General features: G+C 43.7%; 1 protein-coding gene across 2 annotated transcripts in view; it reads left to right on the forward strand.

The window, feature by feature from the left end:
* Nucleotides 1-19,614, forward strand: part of edc4 (enhancer of mRNA decapping 4) — a 25,340-nt gene extending 5,726 nt beyond the window's left edge. For both annotated transcript variants that reach the window (XM_022255566.2, XM_022255565.2), the window contains exons 6-25: nucleotides 150-249; nucleotides 615-798; nucleotides 1,570-1,732; nucleotides 2,140-2,244; nucleotides 2,731-2,927; nucleotides 3,659-3,848; nucleotides 4,476-4,650; nucleotides 5,688-5,778; nucleotides 6,481-6,578; nucleotides 7,373-8,297; nucleotides 8,831-9,019; nucleotides 10,386-10,533; nucleotides 11,867-12,062; nucleotides 12,377-12,532; nucleotides 13,196-13,311; nucleotides 13,746-13,911; nucleotides 15,319-15,505; nucleotides 15,929-16,148; nucleotides 17,504-17,664; nucleotides 18,132-19,614. In XM_022255566.2, coding sequence (XP_022111258.2) covers nucleotides 150-249; nucleotides 615-798; nucleotides 1,570-1,732; nucleotides 2,140-2,244; nucleotides 2,731-2,927; nucleotides 3,659-3,848; nucleotides 4,476-4,650; nucleotides 5,688-5,778; nucleotides 6,481-6,578; nucleotides 7,373-8,297; nucleotides 8,831-9,019; nucleotides 10,386-10,533; nucleotides 11,867-12,062; nucleotides 12,377-12,532; nucleotides 13,196-13,311; nucleotides 13,746-13,911; nucleotides 15,319-15,505; nucleotides 15,929-16,148; nucleotides 17,504-17,664; nucleotides 18,132-18,315 — 3,951 coding nt within the window. In that variant the 3' untranslated portion in view covers nucleotides 18,316-19,614. The remainder of the gene's footprint in view (nucleotides 1-149; nucleotides 250-614; nucleotides 799-1,569; nucleotides 1,733-2,139; nucleotides 2,245-2,730; nucleotides 2,928-3,658; nucleotides 3,849-4,475; nucleotides 4,651-5,687; nucleotides 5,779-6,480; nucleotides 6,579-7,372; nucleotides 8,298-8,830; nucleotides 9,020-10,385; nucleotides 10,534-11,866; nucleotides 12,063-12,376; nucleotides 12,533-13,195; nucleotides 13,312-13,745; nucleotides 13,912-15,318; nucleotides 15,506-15,928; nucleotides 16,149-17,503; nucleotides 17,665-18,131) is intronic.
* The last annotated feature ends 461 nt before the right edge of the window (nucleotides 19,615-20,075 follow it).

The raw sequence follows: 20,075 nt of genomic DNA on the forward strand, positions 1-20,075 counted from the left end.
GGACTCCAAGAGTGCCATTGTGATTACAACTATAATAATCAAAATCTCTTCATTATCTGTGATCACGGTTTCGGAATTAGTAAGCGAAACAAAAAAGTTTTTCTACACCTGGTTTGTTTACTTTTAAAGGAGCAAAATTCTTTTCACAGGTTAAAATCACACCAGTGGTGAAATATGACTGGGAACACAAATACTACGTGGGCAACCTTGTGGCAGTCAACCAAATCTATCTGGTGTACGTTCTGAAAAGTAAGTCAGAAAACTTTTTCAAATCTGTCAGAAAAGATTACTATTAATCTGATAGGAGAATTACAGAATGAACATGAATCAGTATTTCCATCACTCATGAGTGTCACAAACATAAAAGGGGGTTATTACCCAGACATGAACTGGATTCAGACCGATCACACAGTATGAGGAAATACAGAATTTACCAGTAAATCCCCAAAACCTGGAAATCAGAAAAGTTTCAACACATTAGTGATAGCTTAAGGAAGCAGAATTCTTCTCCAATGCAAAGAAATTCTGACATCACATCCTAAAACCCCTCTTCCAGATATTGGCTTTGCCACATTAATCAGGCAAATAACTTTTGTCAGCTATTTTCTTTTCAGTTCAGAGTGGGTATGGATTGCGCATACTGGACAGGCGCACCTCTGTGAGGGCGCTGTTGAAAGGCTTTGAGGACATCATCACAGATGTCGCCTTTGCCCACCACCAGTCCAATGTTCTGGGCTGTATCGACAGGCTGGGGAACATGACTGTCTGGCAAATTCTCGATGTGGACGGCAAAATCGCGTATCCTTATAAGTCATACCAACTTTCCATGCGAAGTTCTATATGTCACAGAGTTTACGTGAACCCTTTGAACCCATTCGTACATTAAACAGCCATTTTTTAGTTAAATGTTATCTAATGCTGCTTGAGCAGTGGCTGGTACCAAAATTCATGGATAAATTGATGTGTTTATGCCGAGCCATGTAGTTACATGTTTAACCCCTTCGCGCCGGTAATTCTTTTGACCGTGACTGCTGGGCTGTGGTATGCCCTGAATGGAGGGCTTTGTCCATCGGCAGGCCCATTGAACCAGCAGCTGCATGGTGAATAGACTGTATGTGTGGTATGCACTAATCCTCATGCAAAGCCACGCCTGTCAACGGTTCCGGTGCAAAGGGGTTAATGTGGATAGGTCAGATTTAGAGTATTTTATTACCTTAAGCAGCACAACCATAGTGTGTTTGTATTGCATAATTTATTATGGGAGAGTAAAGATCCTCCAGCCTCACCCTATGTTTTGAAATCACTGCTTCGATGCTTTCTTTGTCATGGTAGGCAACACTTTAGTGTACAGTACTTGTCTGTAACGATGACTTAGCGGTCATAGATTCTGAACTGATGTGAGTTTCATTTGTCGTTCTGGCTGTCATGCAAGGTGCAATTAGTTGCCTTCCTAAAAGCTCTGAGTGACACGGTCTTGTCTGTTAAGAGATGGCCTTTTTTTATTGACTGCAAAGACTTTTGGGTGACTCGTTTACGACGCTGAAAGAATTCCTTAACCGAACCTTGCAGGCCCAATTCAAAGCTAAAGGTGATGCGACCGCCTGGCACACACCCCACTGACTACCACCGGCTAGTCTGGTGCCCCTACCTGCCTGACGACCCCACCGCTAGTGACAGCAGCTCCATCAGCGACGAGAACAGCCGTCTACTGGCTGTCACCCACGAAGAGAGGGTGAGAGAAAAAAAGTGGAAGGGGAGGGGCATGGGAAATGTTATTTTCTTTCATTGGTCATAAAATGCAGATCACTGGGAAAGGCTCTTTACCACACTTGGATCTGACTAGCAGGGTATGCAAATTTGCCTGTATAATGCAGACTTATCCTGTCATCCACCAAAACATTCCAGCACAAGCAATGTTCAATGAAACCAGCTCTTGTAGGTCTCAAAATTGGCAGGCCGTGCCGTTGATGACTGTCGATGTAGTTAAGGTCCTGCCGATCGGTGCATTATATATGCCACAATTGCATTGTGCAGGGATAATGAAATTCTGCATGTTGTGCACAGATAACTTTGCTCCATGGATTTTCTTTCTCCTCATGGAGAATCAGAAACTCAACACATCTTGCTCTTTGTTCTCAGGCTGAGTTTTGGGATTTGGATGTTGTGATAGAACTGTTTGGCAACGTTGTGAATGCAGACAGCGTAACGGATGGTGTCATTCGAATTTGCAGTGGACACACAAAGGTAGGGATTAATTCGGTGACTTGGAATGGAAGCCATTAGTTGGCATTAATGTGGCACTGTGTGTGAGCAGGTGGTGTGCACGTGTTGGTTGTCTCATCAATCAGTAGGATTTCATGACTTGCTAAGTGCACATGTGTCAGATTGAAGAATGCGCCCCCACAAGTGTGGTATGCTGTCACATCTAGATTTAAAATGACATTTTTTTAAGCTGCAGTATGTAGGGAACATGCTGTAATCCACCTAGAACAGAAGCGGTCACTGACAAGAGCCATGTTGCTGGGGAGTGCTCATTTTGATGGTAGTGATGGGACCATGACGCGTACATTTCGTAGTCATTTGTGAACTAGCAAGTGTTGCCTGGAAAAGTATGCCCTCTTTTTGGTCCGGCTTGGGGCTCATTGGTGGGTCATAACTACGCTTTAGACAAACAGCTTCACATTTCTAAAAGCACTGACATATGGTGAATGCCGTATGTGGTACCTACAGCCCATCACCGATCTGTCTGTAGCCCCTGACGGGCAGGTCCTTGCCACGGCCAGTGAGGATGGCACGGTGAAGTTCTGGCAGATGGACATGGCTGCCCCGGACCAGGCTCCTGCACGTCTGCACCGATTCTCCCCCCACGATGGCCGGCCACTGTCCTCATTGATCTTCTGTGACAACCACAAGTACCAGGACCCAGAGTGAGTCATGGAAGCCTTTCATTTCACGGACCTCGTCCATGGGGACGCCATGGGGACGCCATTTTAGATCATGGCCCCTATATCTGTTTTAAATACTATTGAATGGATTTGTGCCAGGCTATTTCATGGAGTGCATACTAAGCTGCTCTATCTTTTTCTTTTTAAATGTGGCTTAAAATATTCAAAGGCATGCTTAATTGCAATTTTCACAGTGTGCATCAGAATGGACAACTATCAGTTTGTAACGAAATTTCTCTTGAGCACTCTCATTTTAACTGTTGAGCATGCTAGAACCACCTGCGTCATCATTTTTGTAAATCCTACCACCACTCATGTCTTGCTTGTGGTCGACACTCTCCCAGCATTCACAGTTTCTGTCATCTTGTGCATTTATTTTCAGGTCAAGATTCACTTTACACTAACTTCAATACAAACAGGCAAAAAAAAAATTCCAAAATGGTAGACTAGCTAGTCCGAACATCAGTTGTTCAAGTGAAATTGGTCAAGCTATAACTACAGTAACTACAGCTGGCAATCACATACCTTGTTTATCATTATGCATAGATAATGTAGCTTGCTATCAATTAACCTGTGCACACTTGTTGCACAGTTTTCTTTGAAAGTGACAGGCGATCAGGTGCTTGTTTTCATGAGTCTTCCATTGGAAAAAATCTACCTCAAAGAAACATCTCTGGCTTTGCTTCAATTTTGTTATATTCCCTACCGCACAGCCTCCCCTTCTGGAGGTTCCTGATCACGGGGGCCTGCGCCAATCGTGAGCTGATGATGTGGTGCACCGTCACCTGGACCTGCCTGCAGAAGATCAGCTTCACCCGGCCCGGCCTCCTCCCCGAACCCTTCCTGAAGATCAAGCTGGACCTGTCGGCCAGCTTCCTGATCGCGACAGACATCACTAGAAAGGTCAGAGTTTCAAGGCCATGTTGGGGGCAGTTTGCTCATCAATTCTATCCAATCTCCTGGAGAGGAATCGCCTGGTCATGGTTATGTAGCGTGTTGTTGATGTTACTTGCAGAACTTGGATAAGTATTTGTAATCTAAGGGCAGGTTGGAATTTGTTTGGAAGATCTCAAAGGCGGACTCATATTATTGTCATGTAGCTTTTTTAAACTGATGCTCTGGGCCAGATGTCTTGTGCCAAGTTTTCAAATTCTTTCATATCATAAAGTGACAGCTACATGTAAGCTTTGTCTAAGTCAACTGCGTATTCATGCCCCCAATCTTGTAACAGAGCATGTTCAAAACTTGCCCTCTCACTTGAATTAGCTTGGAAGTGTAAAATATGAGGAAAACTGGATGACAGTGATGAATTTAAACACTTGTCTTCTTTCAACAACTTTGTAAAGGACACTACCATGCATGTTTGAAATGAGGATTTCATTTTCCAAGGAAAACACAACCAACAGAATTGAAAATCTCCAAATTTAGGTGCAATCCTCAGGCTAGATTCCAAGATATTTTGCACGCGTTTTAAAACTCTTCTTTTTTCGGTGACACCCACCAGCTGCTTATCTCTACTCCTCCCAACAGGTCCTGTATGTCCTTCAGGTACACCAGGACCACAGTGAAGGCCACGCCCACATGAGTTCCATCACCGAGTTTCTGCTGACCCAGCCCACCCTCAGCTTCGCCATCGTGGACGCGGGCAAATGCCGCCTGAAGCCACTCCTTGAGGAGGGGGAAGAGGGGGAGGAGCTCAACTCAGGTGGGTGTGGTGTTCTGGTCGACAGAGAGAGAGATACATTACCCGACTGAGAAGGGTTGGACCATTCCCAATTGGGGACTGGCTCTGGATGTTTCATCGGACCTTAACTCACTGGAAGCCATTTTAGTCAGTGCAATCTGAGGCTTCACAATGCCCCCAAATATACTCGCTCCCTGCGGAAGTTGCATTTCAAACAACTTGCACCAACAAAATTGAACTTGTGCTATTTTGTCCCCGCTGTTCAAGTCCATGTTTGTCCACGTTCTGAATACGAATTCAACCCCCCGACATCAGACAAAGGGGCTGCGGATTCAGTTTGGGATGCTGGTGGCTTAATTCTATGGAAACAAAGCGGAATTGTGTGCTTGGGTGGAGAACGTTTTGTGATAATTGACAACGTAAAACCAAAAACAAATCATCTAAAAAGCAAAATGCGTAAAATGATATCAGCAATGTGTAGACATTGTGTAAGAAATGCTGCTCCGTGCAATGCACACTCAATTTGAACGGTAGACAGACTGTACACTTACTTTTGTATCAATTTCGCAATTAAAAGCAAGCTTGACTCGAGGCAGCTTGCACTGTAGTGGTGAATTTGAGCCCTGAATCCATTCAATGGGGTGATACCAGACTAGTTTGGATTCCAAGCCTCTTTTTTTTCTTTAAACGTGACTTGAAACATTTGGATACAATTCATCACAAATCTTGAATTATTTGCCCCCATAAACTGGCATTAATATGTGATGAATTGTTTATTGCTCAGGTTCCAAAAATGACAAGTTTTACCTCACTTGTAATTCAGTATGGCCGTCTCATGAAGAAATACTTTTTGAACAGACCTGTCTCAGTGTATTTTGAGGATGTGCACAATTTTCAGTGCTCAAAAATGCCGATTGCAATTTTGCATAAGCAGCCAGAGTGTGCATAGTGTTCATTTGTGGTTGGCAACATCTTTGGCACCAAAATGCATGAAAGAGAGAGTTACTTCCTCTGTTGTATTTAGTAGTGTTTCTTAACGTTCCATGCCCACCATTCAGGTGAGATGCTGGAGATGTTGCAGGGGGACATGGAACCCAGTCATTTTCCAAACAGCGGTGTGCTCGTCAAGATGTTCTGCATCAATTCAACGTATGTTATCCTTTCTAATAACACTTACCTGCCCATACACATGGTAACCTTCAGTCTGTTATGGCCGGAACCAGGAGCTCTCTAGATATTGGCAAGTAGAGATCTCAATTCAAAGGGACCGTCATACGACACATGAACCAGTAACCATAGTGCCGCTTTTTTTTTTCATCAGTAACACACATCCCTGCCTATGAACATGGCAACATTCAGCATTCATGTACTTCAAACGATACCAAAACTGTTCCATGTCTTGTACCCGTAATTGGTAAACTGATCGATCAAATCTTTGACTCTGCTCTATAAAAGATGACATTCATATCTTTTGGCAAGTTTGGCTGTCGAAGGTTCATCTGTGAGAGTCTTGAAAGTATTTGCATTGTACAGGTTTCATGCATCAACCCTTTTTCCCAAGGCTGCCTAAAATCGCAGGATGAAGCCGTCTTAGAGTTAATGATCATAAAATGTCAATCGGAACATGCATGGACTGCTGTCAACAAGGAATGCGTTGCATACATTTGTGACTGAACTTGGGGTTTTGCCAAAGAGAATGCCACCTTTAACCCTAACACTCCTCAGTCCTCCAACAGGTGAAGGATTGAGGAGTGTTAGGGTTAATACTTGCTTCCCACTTTGCACACAAACTCCTTGATGGTTCCAGTTTCTGGTGGAATTTGTTGTTTCCCTTCCCCCTCCCCCCCACAGATCGGTGCAAGATCTACAGGTTCGCTTTCAGCCCAACTCTTCCGTGGAACATGGCAACATGGCCGGCTCAGTCAGTTCAGCCTCGCAGGATGACTATGGTTGGTTCCGAATATGATGCTTACCTTGGAAAGCAGCTTTTCAGAAAACCTTTTTTAATGTCATTGGGATAGTTACGACACTTCAGACTGGTTGCTGTCTTCCAAAAGTGTACCAGGGGAAACAGGAACCAGACCAGTCTGTAACAAATGGAACTTGAACTCTACATGTATGTTAATGAAAATCGTCTAGGGATATGAATCTACCAAAAAAGGGGAAAAATATCTCAGGAAAGTAACTGTAGGATTTGATTTTCAAAAATGGGGAAAAAAATGGAAAATAAGTTGAGAACAGAGCTCAAATCTAGGTTCGCATGCTTAATGAGCAGCGTGAAAACATGTACTTATCAAATTAGCTGCCCCAGGATCTGAACTGCCCAAAGACGTCAGTGGAAACCTTGTATTGATTAGCAGAGATTCTTGAACAATGCTGAAACTACAGAGTTTGGAAGTCCCATTACAACTTCCATTACTGTCGCCACAACATTGATTGAAGTTCTCTAATTCATTCTGACCTTACGTGAAAGACACGCCATCCATGTTGACCTGTTACCATCATCATTGTTGTTTTTGTCTGGCACTGTAAAATTAAAGTACTTGTCGTCAACAATTTGTTAAAACTTCGAAATGCTGAAGTTGCAAGGACTAAGATTTTTCAAACCCCAAAAAGTGATACCAATGCCCCTTTTGACATTGTATTTTAAAAGCACACTTGCATGAGGTTCTAAGATTAATTCTTGAGCAGAGAGATTAATTCTTGAGCAGTGAGACTGAATTGTGAGTTTATATATATACAGCCCTGCAGGATGGTCTGTCAGACATGAGCATGAACGACACCGACCGCTCAGCTGGGACAGATGTGGATAGGGTCTCGGCTGTCCGCCAGGCCAGCTCACTGACCCCCGGCGGGTCCTTGACCAGCTCCTTCACGTCCGAGTCCACCAATCCATCAACCTCGCCAGGCCAGCCCTACCTAATGACACCTGAAGCCATTAAATCTAGCAGTGCCAAGACCTTGGCCGAACACCTGCGGGAGAGCAACTCTAGTGCCAGCAGCTTCACCCAGGTCTCGGCCCTGAATGCCTCGGCCGACGACCTCCTGACAGGCTCCCACCACTCTGGGGAGAACAGCACTCCGACCCCCAGGACCCTCACCCCAGTCTCTAGCCTCCCGGCCACACCTAAGTCGCCTCAGAGGCCCGACCGCTCAGCCACTCCACCCCAAGTAGATGCTGCTCTTGCCCGGGAGAAGGATGAAGACGGTTCAGCGGAGGACGACGAAGGACCCAAATCCCCTCCCCCGACCCCAACTGAACTGGCTTCCCCCGAGCTGATTGCTCGGTCCGCGGCCAGCACGGATGACTTGGTGGAACTCCTGGAGAATGCACGGATGAAGGAGAAGCGGATCTCGGACTCAAGTGCGGAGGTGGCGCATATCCTCCAAGGGCATCTAGGGCAAGACGGAGATCAGGAGGCAGAAGTGGAAGACGACCAGGGGAGAGAAGACGAAGAAGATGAGAAAGAAGACGATGATGTGGAGTCCAAGGCTATCCCCGTCACTGTGGATTCCATCGCATTTGCAGATGCAGTGAAACAGTTGGTTGACCCAGTGCAGGTGACTCAACCTCCCAGCAGCCTGATTGAGATGCATGGAGAGGATGCCAGTGGAGTGACCCAAGGGAGGGAGGTGATTGTCATCAGCCCCAAGCAAGAAAAGCTGGGGTGAGTCTCCCATAAGATTGGATTGTTCCTTTCATACCTCAACCATTTTTTACTGAGTCTGGTTAACTTTATTTCCTAGTTTCTTCCCCAAACTCCTCCAAACGTACATGTAACTCTTGAAGTGAACATATCCAGCTGTAGAAAGGAAGGTGATTTTGCACTGCTGTCGTCTTGCATCTACATGTAACCCTGTGATTTGTGCGACTGATTTGCCCGTTTTCTGAAGGAATTGTCCAGATTTTAGGAATTTTTGTTTCCAGAAAGTTCTGGATTTTTGTTGTAGAATTAATCATTCAGGATTTGCTACTTATTTGCTCTGTGTACACAAAGCCAAGTGAAATTTCGCGTAATTCTAGAACTGCTGCCTTCTTGTTTGCTGTTTTAAAACCTTGAGAATTGAGTATTTTATTACTGTCGTTTTGACACACCCCCCCTTTTGTTTGTTTTGTGGATTTTGTTTTCATTCCCTGTTGCCACCCCTGACTGCGACGTTGAGATCCTTTCATGTAATTTGTTCCAATGCCTTGCTGCAGAGTCACAGCCTCCGAGGAGGCCCCAGGTGGTGAGGGAATACCCACCCCGACCCAGGGGGAAGAGGGGGAGACAGCTGAGACCCCACAGTCAGGGGACGAGAGCAGGGAGCAGCAAGTTGGAGGAGCCATGGCCCCAGTGCCTCAGCAGCTCCTGGAGGTTCAAGAGCAGGAGTCGCGCAGTGAGCACAGGTGAAAGCTGCTGTGGTGTGCATGCATGGGTAGAACAGGGACTTGTCACCATTTCAGCCACATGTATTGTGTATGCTAGTACCCACAAAGGAGATCTTACCCCAGAATTCAAAGAAAAACAGGATAAAATTGTTTCAACATGTTGTGGAATTTGCAGTTCTGTCTTACCCAAAACGCTTGTAGATATTAACCTGTAGGCATAAACATGACATCTGCATTAATAGCATTCCGTGGAACTAAGTTAAAAAATCTCTCCACAAGAACCTTTTTAAATTTTGTCGTTGTACTTGTCTGTTAAGTCGACAGCAAATATCTGAGCCAATGACTTGATAGGGGTTCCTTACATTAACAGTCAGGTGCTCCAGAACTTGATCGCAGTGCACAACCCTATTAAGCCTTCGCGTCTAATCTTGTGCATGTACATGGACCGTAACTCCAGAGGCATTTTTGCAAAGAACCTCCCCAAATCTTCCAAAATCTTCCACTCTCCCATAAAACCCCTGGGACAGGCCACACAACAGGTCATGCTGGCAGGGCTAAACCTCACTTGAGTCTTCCCACAAAACCTCCTTGTGAAATTCTGAGGATATAGGGAAGGTTTAATAGGGCTAAGCACTGGCCTTTCGATGTTAATGCAGATCTTTTTTGGGGGCTTAGACCAGTGAAAGGAATATCAGTTGTCATTTGGAGGGAAAAAAAACACAGAGAATTGTAGCCATGGAGAAACTCTCTATTACACAACAGGTGGAATTTGAACCACCCAAGATGAAAGTAAAGGAAGCATCAACTTACCAACCTAAGCCAAGTTCAGTCAGCGACCATTTGTAAACCATTTGCCAATTTTGACCGGTAACCTTATACCAGGCAAGATATGGGACGGAGGGGTACCCCCCTTACCTGACCAATCCCTACACACACTCTAGACTATTGTTACCTAACACATCCCCCTAGAAGTCTGTAAAAGTTCCTGAGATTCCGATCAATCAATGACCAACACAAAGGCTGGGGGGGGCTTCTCTCCGTCCCATATCTTGCTTCAAATGGGTAACCTTGTGCGTGAAATTTAACCAGGTACAAGGCAAAAATTGACCAATGATTGACAACTGATCTTTGATCAAACATGGCCTAAGCTGTTCTTGCAGTAGCAGTGAATGAAAAAAATGTAAAGTCCAAGTGGAAGTTCGTGGAAAGCCCATGGTGGTCGTAATTGGGCATGTGTTCTGTTATACGTCATGGGTGTTTTTTAGTGGTTGCGGTTTTTATTTTTATCAGGGTATTCTTGATAGGGCAATGTGTATTTTATTGGGCATGATGTTCTTAACTGGGCGTTGTCTTGTCACATCTTATGTCTCTTCCATTGGGCTAGCTCTGATGTGGAACCGGCGGACTCCACTTCTCCCCCTGGGTCCAAGAGTAAAGCCAAGAAGCAGAGGCGGGACAAGTATAGCCGGTCCTCCCCACGACCCAGGAAGTCCCTGCCAACTGAGGCGGATGCCAGGCTGGACATGCCAGAGGTAGGTTATTTCTGCCTCTATTATCAACACTCACAATCTTGGAATGACGCACGTTCGTACTTGAAACCAGGGACTGCATCCACGTAACATGCTATTAATTGCCTAGGAAGCCGCTACCTTAGCAATGAAACTGTCTTGGTCACAACTCAATTTAGACATTTTCTCATTTCTTTAAACGTTGATAAAAGTACATGTAAGTAAGGAGAACCAACCAATATCTAGAGCACCAAATTGAAGTTTAAAAAATGAAAATTTACATTTATGTATTCTCAGTGAAAGAAACAGACTAACTTCACTCCAAGATTGGCACAGTTCATTGACAATTTGTAGTTTCAACAAAAATAGTACGCACTTACAACTAAACAAAAGAGGTGGTATAACGAGAAGGATAGATCATTTCACCGATTGAGCGAGAAAAGTGGAGCACCAAAAATACAGTCTCTGGTTACCCTTAACCTGAACAGTCCAAACTTCAACAGTAGAAGGAGTCACGACTGTTGGGCCTAATGCGAAATTATCTGATGTCAGACCCAGTAGGAAACACTGGTTTCCTGGTTTTATTATAGGCTGTGGAGCATAGCACAGTGAGAACGTGACGCAGACCTTTGTGTCACGAGGCACAGGTGCAAACCTTTACAGTACAGAAAATTATGGTGGAACACGCTGTGATCCTCTGTCATTTTGGTAAAGAGTACTCTAATGCATAGAGCTGGTGCCCACCACCTGCACAGATCATAAGGTGCAGAACAGAGCACTAATGGTATCATTTACATGCAAAACTTGAATATAGATCACTAACGTAGACTACTGCCACCGAATGAAGTGACTAAGCACAAAGCTACAGACCTCTGTTGCATTGAACTCTTGCTTGGAACACAGAGGTGTTCCACATCTTGGCTTTGTCCCTGTCCTTCTTTTAGCTCTCATTCTTGACTTCCAGTTCCATGAAAAATTTCAGTTTTTCTACTGCAGCATCAGACTATGCTCTACCAACCTAAAGCTTGATATACATGTATGCTACCGGCCCCCAGAAATTCCAGTTATTGATGCCAGCGCTGAAGGCCTGTTCATACTTGGTGGAAAACTAACACAAATGGAATTTTGTAGTTTAGGAGCAACCCTTTGCTGTGTGAATTCACAAACGTTGCACACATTGTAACTCAAGCAAATCTCTCTGCAGACTCTTGATATAAAAATTGGCTTCACCTTCACATAAGCCTGAAGTATGAAAGAGCTTTCAATGTACAACTGGAGCACGTATTGCCAGAACTGCATGACGCAACACTATCAACATTGCCTCCCCTCTAATTTGGTAAACCCCTCCCCCCCACAGATTAATAACACGCTGCAGCAGGTGCTAAACCTGCTGCAGTCGCAGCAGCAGGAGCTGAAGCAGATGAAGCAGGACATTGCCAAGTCGCAGCCGGCCAACAGCATCATTCAGTCCATGCGGTCGCGCATCGACAAGCTGGACAAGAGCCTGTGTACCAAGCTGGAGACCAGCATGGCCAAACAGTCGGAGCAGGAGCGTATCCTTTGAGTGGTAATGCAGTGGTCAGTCTAGCTGCCAGTTAAGGTCTGTCCTCCAAAATACAAAAGATGGAAAGCTCAATAACTTTGACAGGATTGAACTGCGCACACTTGGAATTCACTCCTCGAAGCAAACTTGATCGAAATCAATACAGTATTTAAGGATTTAACTTAGATTTCTCGCCTGAATTTCATTTTGTTCAATGGTGTCCCTTTACATTCTAAAATAAAGATGTACATGGTCAAGTAACGCTCTGCCTCTGAACAGTAGAAAAGTCCAAAGTTGTTTCCTTAGCAACCTGTGACACTGCAGGTCAGAGATTAAACACTGCCATGCAGGAGAGGCAGTCATTGGACAAGCAGAAGCAGGAGCGTCTGCTGGAGTGCGTCTCTCAGAATCTCAACAAATCAGTCAACAGTCGTCTGGATAAGACGGTGCGCACTGAGATTGAGAACAAGGTGGTGCCAGGTATGGTGGTGGTCACATTTTGGTTGCTTTTCATCCACCCATTGGTGCAAGCGGATCAGGAATTGCCAAGAAATTCCAATGACTGTTTTTTCCTGGAGCACAACTTTTTAAATGAAACTTAATACAGTCGAACCGCATTAATAAGAGATCCTTCGGACCTTGTTATAACAGGAACCTTGTATTATCAGGAATAAAAAGCAACAAAAAACATAGGATTGAGATCTAAAAAGTTCCTTGTTATGACCAGACCTTGTATGAACAGTGCTCTTATTAACGAGGTTCAACTGTAGTGTGTTTCATAAGAGGTACATGCAAATAAGGGGTCAGCATACCGCAATTTTGAATTTGCTTCAGTGTGAGAGGTTGGTTTGTCAGCTTTTTATACCATAATTTCATTGCCTCTGCTATCTATAACGGAACATCTTAGAATCACAGTGCTGTGTTTTTACATTCCAGTGTGCTTCAGGCCACTGCTTGCATTACCCAAGTACCTACAATGTTCTTTTAGGATTTGCCCCATCTCTAAAACTGTAACTTCTTCCCATTGTCTTCTGCAAGCTTTTTCAGGCTTGCAAGCTATAGCGCGCGTAGGGGATTTTTGAGGAATCCTGTCTTTCGTTACCAGAAATGTGTAATAATAATTACACTGATTTTTGTCCACAGAAATAGGAAAGCTGATTGCACCAATGAGCGAGCAGCTGAGTACTGTCGTCTCCCAGAAACTCACTGCCACAGACCAGCTGATGAGGGAGAACATCGGCAAGCTAGTCAGATCCAAGGTAGGCTTGAAATTCTCTCTCTAACCCCCACGGGGCCAACTTTACATTTCTAGTGTGGACCCTGTGAACAAAAGATGTCCATGTAGTGGAAGTTAGGCAAAGTGTAGTTGGACTGAGCGAGGCCCACCCTAAAAGAGCCAGGTTATTTTGGACCATCTCACAGCCGGGGGTGGGGGAGGGATTCCCAAAGAACTTGACAGTCCCACAGCAGATTATTTTTAATACCTAGCATTCATGTCGAGATTCTCCGTATCAGTGAAGTTTTCCACTTAATTCAACACACGATTTGTTGTTACAGTTATTTGAAGTTCAATGCCCCATGCATGCTGGCCAGCACAGGTTAATTGATCACAACAAGAATACAAACCAGTAGAAATTCTTGTTCCATGCATTCCAAGTGTTGATCTTAGTTTTGTGTGGAAATGCTGTTTCAGAGTACCACAGAGGCCCTGGGGCAGTCGGCCGCCAATGCACTGAGCAACACAATCCAGACAACATACCGGGAAGCCTTCAGGACAAGCGTGGTGCCGGCCTTTGAGCAGTCCTGCCAGTCCCTCTTCATGCAAGTCAACACAGCCTTTGAAGCAGGAACCAGACAATGTGAGTGCGAACCAGGCATCTTGTGGTTTTCCTCTCTCTGTCATTTTGCACTTTGGATTTCTATCAGCTACGTCAAGCGCCATATGGACTTTTTCCATGAGTTTGTGTCAAATTAAAAGTTAGTCATTGAACACATGTCCTAAAAATATGACTACTTTCAGTTGTTTGTAAATGATTAAACAAATTAATGCATTCATTGAGTAATTTTCATTGTGTGCTGATTTATTGTTGCAGCATGCAAGTTTTCGTGGTCCTGCAGGCAGGTTACTCATTTATTTTAGTGTCTTTGACCGAGGCGTTTTTTTTTCTTGAAACCTGCCCCGATTTCTCCAGAATCTACTGCTTTGCAGGGAATCATTGGCACATTGTTTGTTTGAGAAGCAGTGTTATCTACCTTTGCTGAGTTTGATTCCTACTGGTTCATATCCAAGTTGAAGTCCAAAAACTCAGTGTGAGTCCTTCAAATATTGTACTTGTGCACTGAAAAGACCTCATGAATAATGAATGGTCATGGATTAGGTGCACAGTTGGCAGAATTACCGGTGGGTCCCATTAATTGGTAAACACAAGTTTTCTTGAGAACAAACAATGGGAACAAGATTACCGAATGAGGACGGATACTCTAAGTGTTTTAAAGTACCAAAAGAGTTTTTCTTTACCTAGCATTTTACCAAAAAATCTCCAATTGTTTTACAAAGAATACAATTAACATTAAACTGAAATGTGTTCTGAAAGAAATAACCATATCAGAGCATAAGTCATGGTTCTCCTTGCAAGAATGCTTTTAGGAAAGAATTCCTCTGGTTGAAAATAAGACGGAGGTATTGTTTTTGTTTTTCAACCGTTTGCCTCTTCAAAGTTGGGAGGTTGCTTAGGATAACAAATGGACTCATGCCAGACTTTGGCTAATACCTTGTGTGTTTTACCAAGATCAAATCCAAGTTCAAAAAGGCCATGTTCGGCTAAAAATGGACTTGAGACACTGAGTTGAACTTTTGAAAGCCACCATGTTTCCGCACAAATTAATGGTGGCTTCGTTCTACTTCCCTGAACCCTGCAAAATCTTACAGAATCATGATGGATAATGGAAGATCTAGGTGGGTTGGGGTAAACCTGTTCAAAAACATAACACCTCACCGGCTTGAATTCTAGAGAAGTGTCCACCATCCAGAACATCCAAGTCTTGTCCCTAATTTCTCTGGATCTTTTGAAATCCAACAGGAGGTTGTGAAGGATATTGAAGGACGGTGGAAGGACACTGCTCATCCACTGTCCTTTAACCTTGGGGTATGATGTTGCTCTATGGTAGCAGTGCAAACCAAGTGAATGATTTTGGAGGAGTCAGGGATTTTGGTCCCCCACAAAAAAGAATTGAAAGATTCTGTGCTGAAAAACCTCTTCCCACAGACACTCAACAATTGGAGTCACACCTCAACAAGCAGAGACAGCAGGAGCGGGAATCCCGAGACCCCATCGTGGCTGAGCTTGTATCCCTCGCCGAGGAGTTCAAGGCCAGCTCCCAGACACTCAAGGAGAGCATCCTCAGCAGTGTGAATGATGAGGTCGAGAAACAACTCCAGAAGGCCAATGAGAAGTATGTATCGACATAGAAAAACGAGTGGAGACTGTAGGATCATCTGGGGAGATGCCATTAGTGCTGTGGCATTTTCTTCTCCGTATGCGCATCACTTGTGTTCATATACTTGGGCTTCCCATGCACTTTGTCAAGTTAAAAAAGAATTAAAAAGGGAAAAATTGGACGACATATACTGGGTTACAAAGTTGCATTCTAAGAGCATGCATGTTTGTGAAGATGTTCCATGTAAAGTTCAAGGCAATTGAATGAACGTGACTAAGAACGTACCAAAATATAATTCTTCAAGTTTTTCTCTTTTTTTACTGTTGGGAATTGGTCATAATGCATTTACTGAAGGTCTAACATTCAGGCTGTCCATGATCCAAATTGATTTGGCCTTAATGGACCTTTTGATGTAAAATGAGAAGTGTCTTTCACCAGGCTTGAGGAGGACCTCCTGGGCAAGGTACGCAAGCTCCTGAAAGAGGAGCTGCAGAACGCCCTGCGCGACCACCAGAGCCGGGTGGAGAGCAGTATCACAGCGGCCGTTGTGCGCTCCCAAGCTCCTACCCCAGTGCCCCAGGGCCCAGACATCCGGCAGGTCCAGAGCCAGATCACCCAATTGCTGCAGCAGGGCCACATCATTCAAGCCTTCCAGAGCGTAAGTTCCTTGCCTGCATGCACGGGCAGGAGAACAGTGTTGTATTTGGAGTGACTACTCCTGAGTCCGTGTCCAAAACAACTTAGCCTGAGTCCTTTTCTATAAACCAAATTCTCTTGTACATTAAGGAAAAGCAACATGATTAATGAATGGCATGCATTGGGTACACACAATACAGAAACAGGGTCCCAAAGAAGTCTTTCCACAGGTTGGAAATGATACAAAGCATGGGCATTGTCAGGTTTTTTGCTGGGGGGGGGAGAATGGGACTTGCTCCAGGGGAAGCAAACGTCAGTAGCAAACTGATGAACCATTAGTGGTGGAAAGAGGAAATCATTGAGGAGTTTTCATGCAAATTGGGGATTTTCATTGCCTTTTCTCTTTTTCATTTCTTTTGCCTTTTTTGTTTCCTTTTTAAATTTTTTTTTACAATTCAGAGGTGTAGTTTCCCAATAATTTGCTTATTTTTACCTTGAAACGGTGCTGAGTATAATAAAATGGTCAGTTTTGGGTGGACTGGACTTTGGTGCTGGCCTGGGGCCTAGTCCTCAAGTGTTTTGGCCTGGGTCAGTCATAAACTGGGCTGGAGTTTGGACTATAACACTGCCGGCAAGTGTTTAGTCACGCTATCATGGGCCACAAGTTTTTTCTGTCATTTGCCAAAAGCACGTAAACCATACATTCGAGTTACGTTTGTTGCCATGGATGCTTTCTGTTTGTTGTCATCCAAATGCTGTAGCCTTTGGTAGCATTTGGTGAGATAAATTTGAATAAAATGTGTTACACTGAGTTCTTGAAATTCACACGAACATAACCATTTGAATTCTCCATACTTACAACACTATTGCTACACCTAGTCATTCAGGGCAAGCTTTTTCCTAGTTATTTAAGAGATGCCTTGCGCCAATACAATGTTTTCAAAGGGCACAAAGGAACCAGTCTGTTCCAGGGATGGTGGTCGCAAAAAGCTTGCCCCGAATCATGAAGTATAGCGACTGTGTCGTTAGTCTGAGGAATTTAAATTCTTATGTTTATGTGCGATCAGATAACTCAGTGTACCGGATTTAATTCTAATTTAATATACAAAAGGATTATTTCTAGATGGAGAATGAAACGATATTCCCATGGGTTTTCCCCGTGTGCTGCATTTCTTTGGAATTCCGTGCTTGGTTGCTGTCCCCTTCCCCCAACTTACATCTGTCCTGTCTTAAGAGGAATTTAAACTCCTACTTTCACATTTTCTGAAGTACCCTCTCTTGTTGCTTTTGAAGCCTTGTACCCAGAGTGGTTATTTAGCCTCATTCAGGGTAATCTTGCATGATGACCCTTTAAGCATATCCTTCATATTTCATCAGGCTCTGAGTGCCTCAGACCTACGTGCTGTTCTCTTCGTATGCAATGCCGTCAATCCTGACCAGCTGTTTGGTGGCCAGTGCCCGCTGGACCAACCTGTCCTCCTCTCACTCATTCAACAGCTGTCCCATGACATCGGCACCAACACCAAGCTCAAGCTGCGGTGAGTGGCTCATTCAAAGGACCCATATTTGTATCAGTGCACAGCCCGGAATGTTGGAAATTTGCTTACCAGTGGTGAAATGTCTTTGTATTCCCTTTGTATTTGGCACGATAAGATGGCTGCCAGTGGCTTCAATGACTTTTACTAGATTAGAATTTTTCTATGAAGTTCATCGGACCTACCACCTAGGAGACTGATACTCCCTTAAAAAGTTCATTAATGCGGCAAACACTTGGCACAAGACAGCTACCCTATCAGCTAGGAAGACCAAACAGAAAAGGAAGAAGTGATTAGGAGGTCTGCCCCCTCCCAGATTGACCATTACTAAAAGCCCTGTGAACCTTTCAGCAAGGTTACTGAGTGCCCGTTGTCATATCCCCTCATTGAACTGTACCCCCTAATGCCACTTAGTTGCTTCTAAGGTCTAGCACCGCCCAGTGTCATTTTCTTTTTTCGTTCGCCCCTAGATACATCGACGAGGCACTATTGGTTCTTGATGAGGACAAGACCACTACCCAGTACAGCGAACATTTGCCCATCGTCATTGGCGATCTCTGCAAACACATCACCGCCTTCCTGCAGCAGCACCCTAGCCACCCCAGCACCAAACAGATGAAACGTGTGCTTGCGCTTGCCAACAGCCTGATGTAACCGGGGCAAGAAGAAAAACAAGAGCTCCCAGATGTGGGTTCTTTTAATGTTTACACAGCCAAGATTAGCAACTTGTTCTGCGCCAAATCAAGGCATGGACGACAAGTAGTTAATGATATGTTACCCTTATTTCCTGAAACTCAGAATATCTGGAAGCACTCTGAAGTAATGAACATGTTTTATGAAAACATCTTTGTATAATAGACTTCTTGTTGACTTTTTGCATATTGAAATTTCGTTAGGGAAAAAAAGGGGCAAAAGCATATTTATCTGAAAGGCATCACTCTAAGTTTGTTGATATTCTAATCTGGCATAGTTTGTGTTCCAACTTATAAGCTTCACTACATCATTTGAATAGCATAACCATCTAGCTTTGATTATTGTACATATTTTGAAAGCTCCTCATAACGGTTTTTTAACTTCCTTTTTTTTGTCCTGTGTACCACTTGTACAACATTTCTCATTGAAAAGGGAGCTGGACAAGGTAACAGTTATGTGTAGACACAACATAGGCTTATCTTTAATCATCTGTGTTCAATTTCCATTTTCCGAGGGTGTTATCGGCTTTCAAGCTATGATTTTTCCCTGAGTCTGTTCTCTGCTAAATTTTCATTTTATTTGATTAAATGTTTTAGAAATTTGCATCTATGCCCACTGTAGGTTCACCTGTAAAATCCAGCGCCTGTTACTTTATAAAATGTTGCTAATTGTTTGAAACTGCACTGTCTAGGTAATTATTTGTCAGATCTGAATAGGGAAAGTAACACATGCTTTCTACAAGTTCAGCTTTTTCAAGTGTGAAGATGTTGAAAATTCCACAGAAACTTTTGAATGCCTCTGTCACAGTGGAAAAAAGTGCAAAACACTTGAACTTTAAGCATTCAGCAAACGAAATCTAGAAATCTCGTTAAAACACTGAAGAATTTAACTTTGGAGAAAAAAAGGATGTCAAAAGGATTTCTCTAAATAGCCCAGAAAAGTAGCCAGAATTTAAATGGGAACCTTGAGTAACATCCAGAACTGGTGCAGAAGACCTTGTGATATTGTTTCATCTTTTAAGGTGCACTTTAAACGCTCTATTTCACTTCATGCAAAAAAACCCAGCATGGCCATAGAACTTTTTTTTTAAATTAAGCTGACGGACTTACCAGCAACTAAGCATGAAGACCATAAGTAACATCTGCAACAGGCAAGAGAAGGCCTTTTAATATTGTTTCTTTTGATGTACACTTGGTGTGGTGTTGATAGTTGTATAAACCCCTCCTGTTTAACGAAATACAACAGTTCAGTTTGAAATGAGTCCGAGTTTGGTGGTTTAGCTGACTGAATGTTTTGATGAGTTACCAGAATGAGTAGGACACCCACATGCAAGGATGTTCAAATGTTTTTGCAGAATACTCGGTCGGCCAAGTTTGCGTTCTTTCCTGACTCCTTTTGCAAAGACTCTGAACATTTTCTGCATTTTTTTTCAAATACTCAGTGCCCGACCCGCAGTCAAAAGTCAACTATACTCCGACCACATTCTTAACGGGACCCATTTGCAGTTTAGAGTGTACCTGTCAGAAAAAAGGTGCTACTTTGAAACTCTTGCATTGCCATGTACAAGAAAAGAACGGGATGGGTGTAGTTACGGCTTGTGAAATATGACAGATGGAAGAAGGAAAACTCGACCAAACACGTCATTGGAAACCACTTTCATATTTAGACGTCAACTAGTTGATAGCCTGAAACAGAATTCCGGAATGACTTGATGTACAAGG

Source organism: Acanthaster planci, linkage group LG06, assembly GCF_054643075.1.
Source record: "Acanthaster planci isolate LZ-2023a linkage group LG06, COTS_SCS, whole genome shotgun sequence".
NCBI lineage: Eukaryota > Metazoa > Echinodermata > Asteroidea > Valvatida > Acanthasteridae > Acanthaster > Acanthaster planci.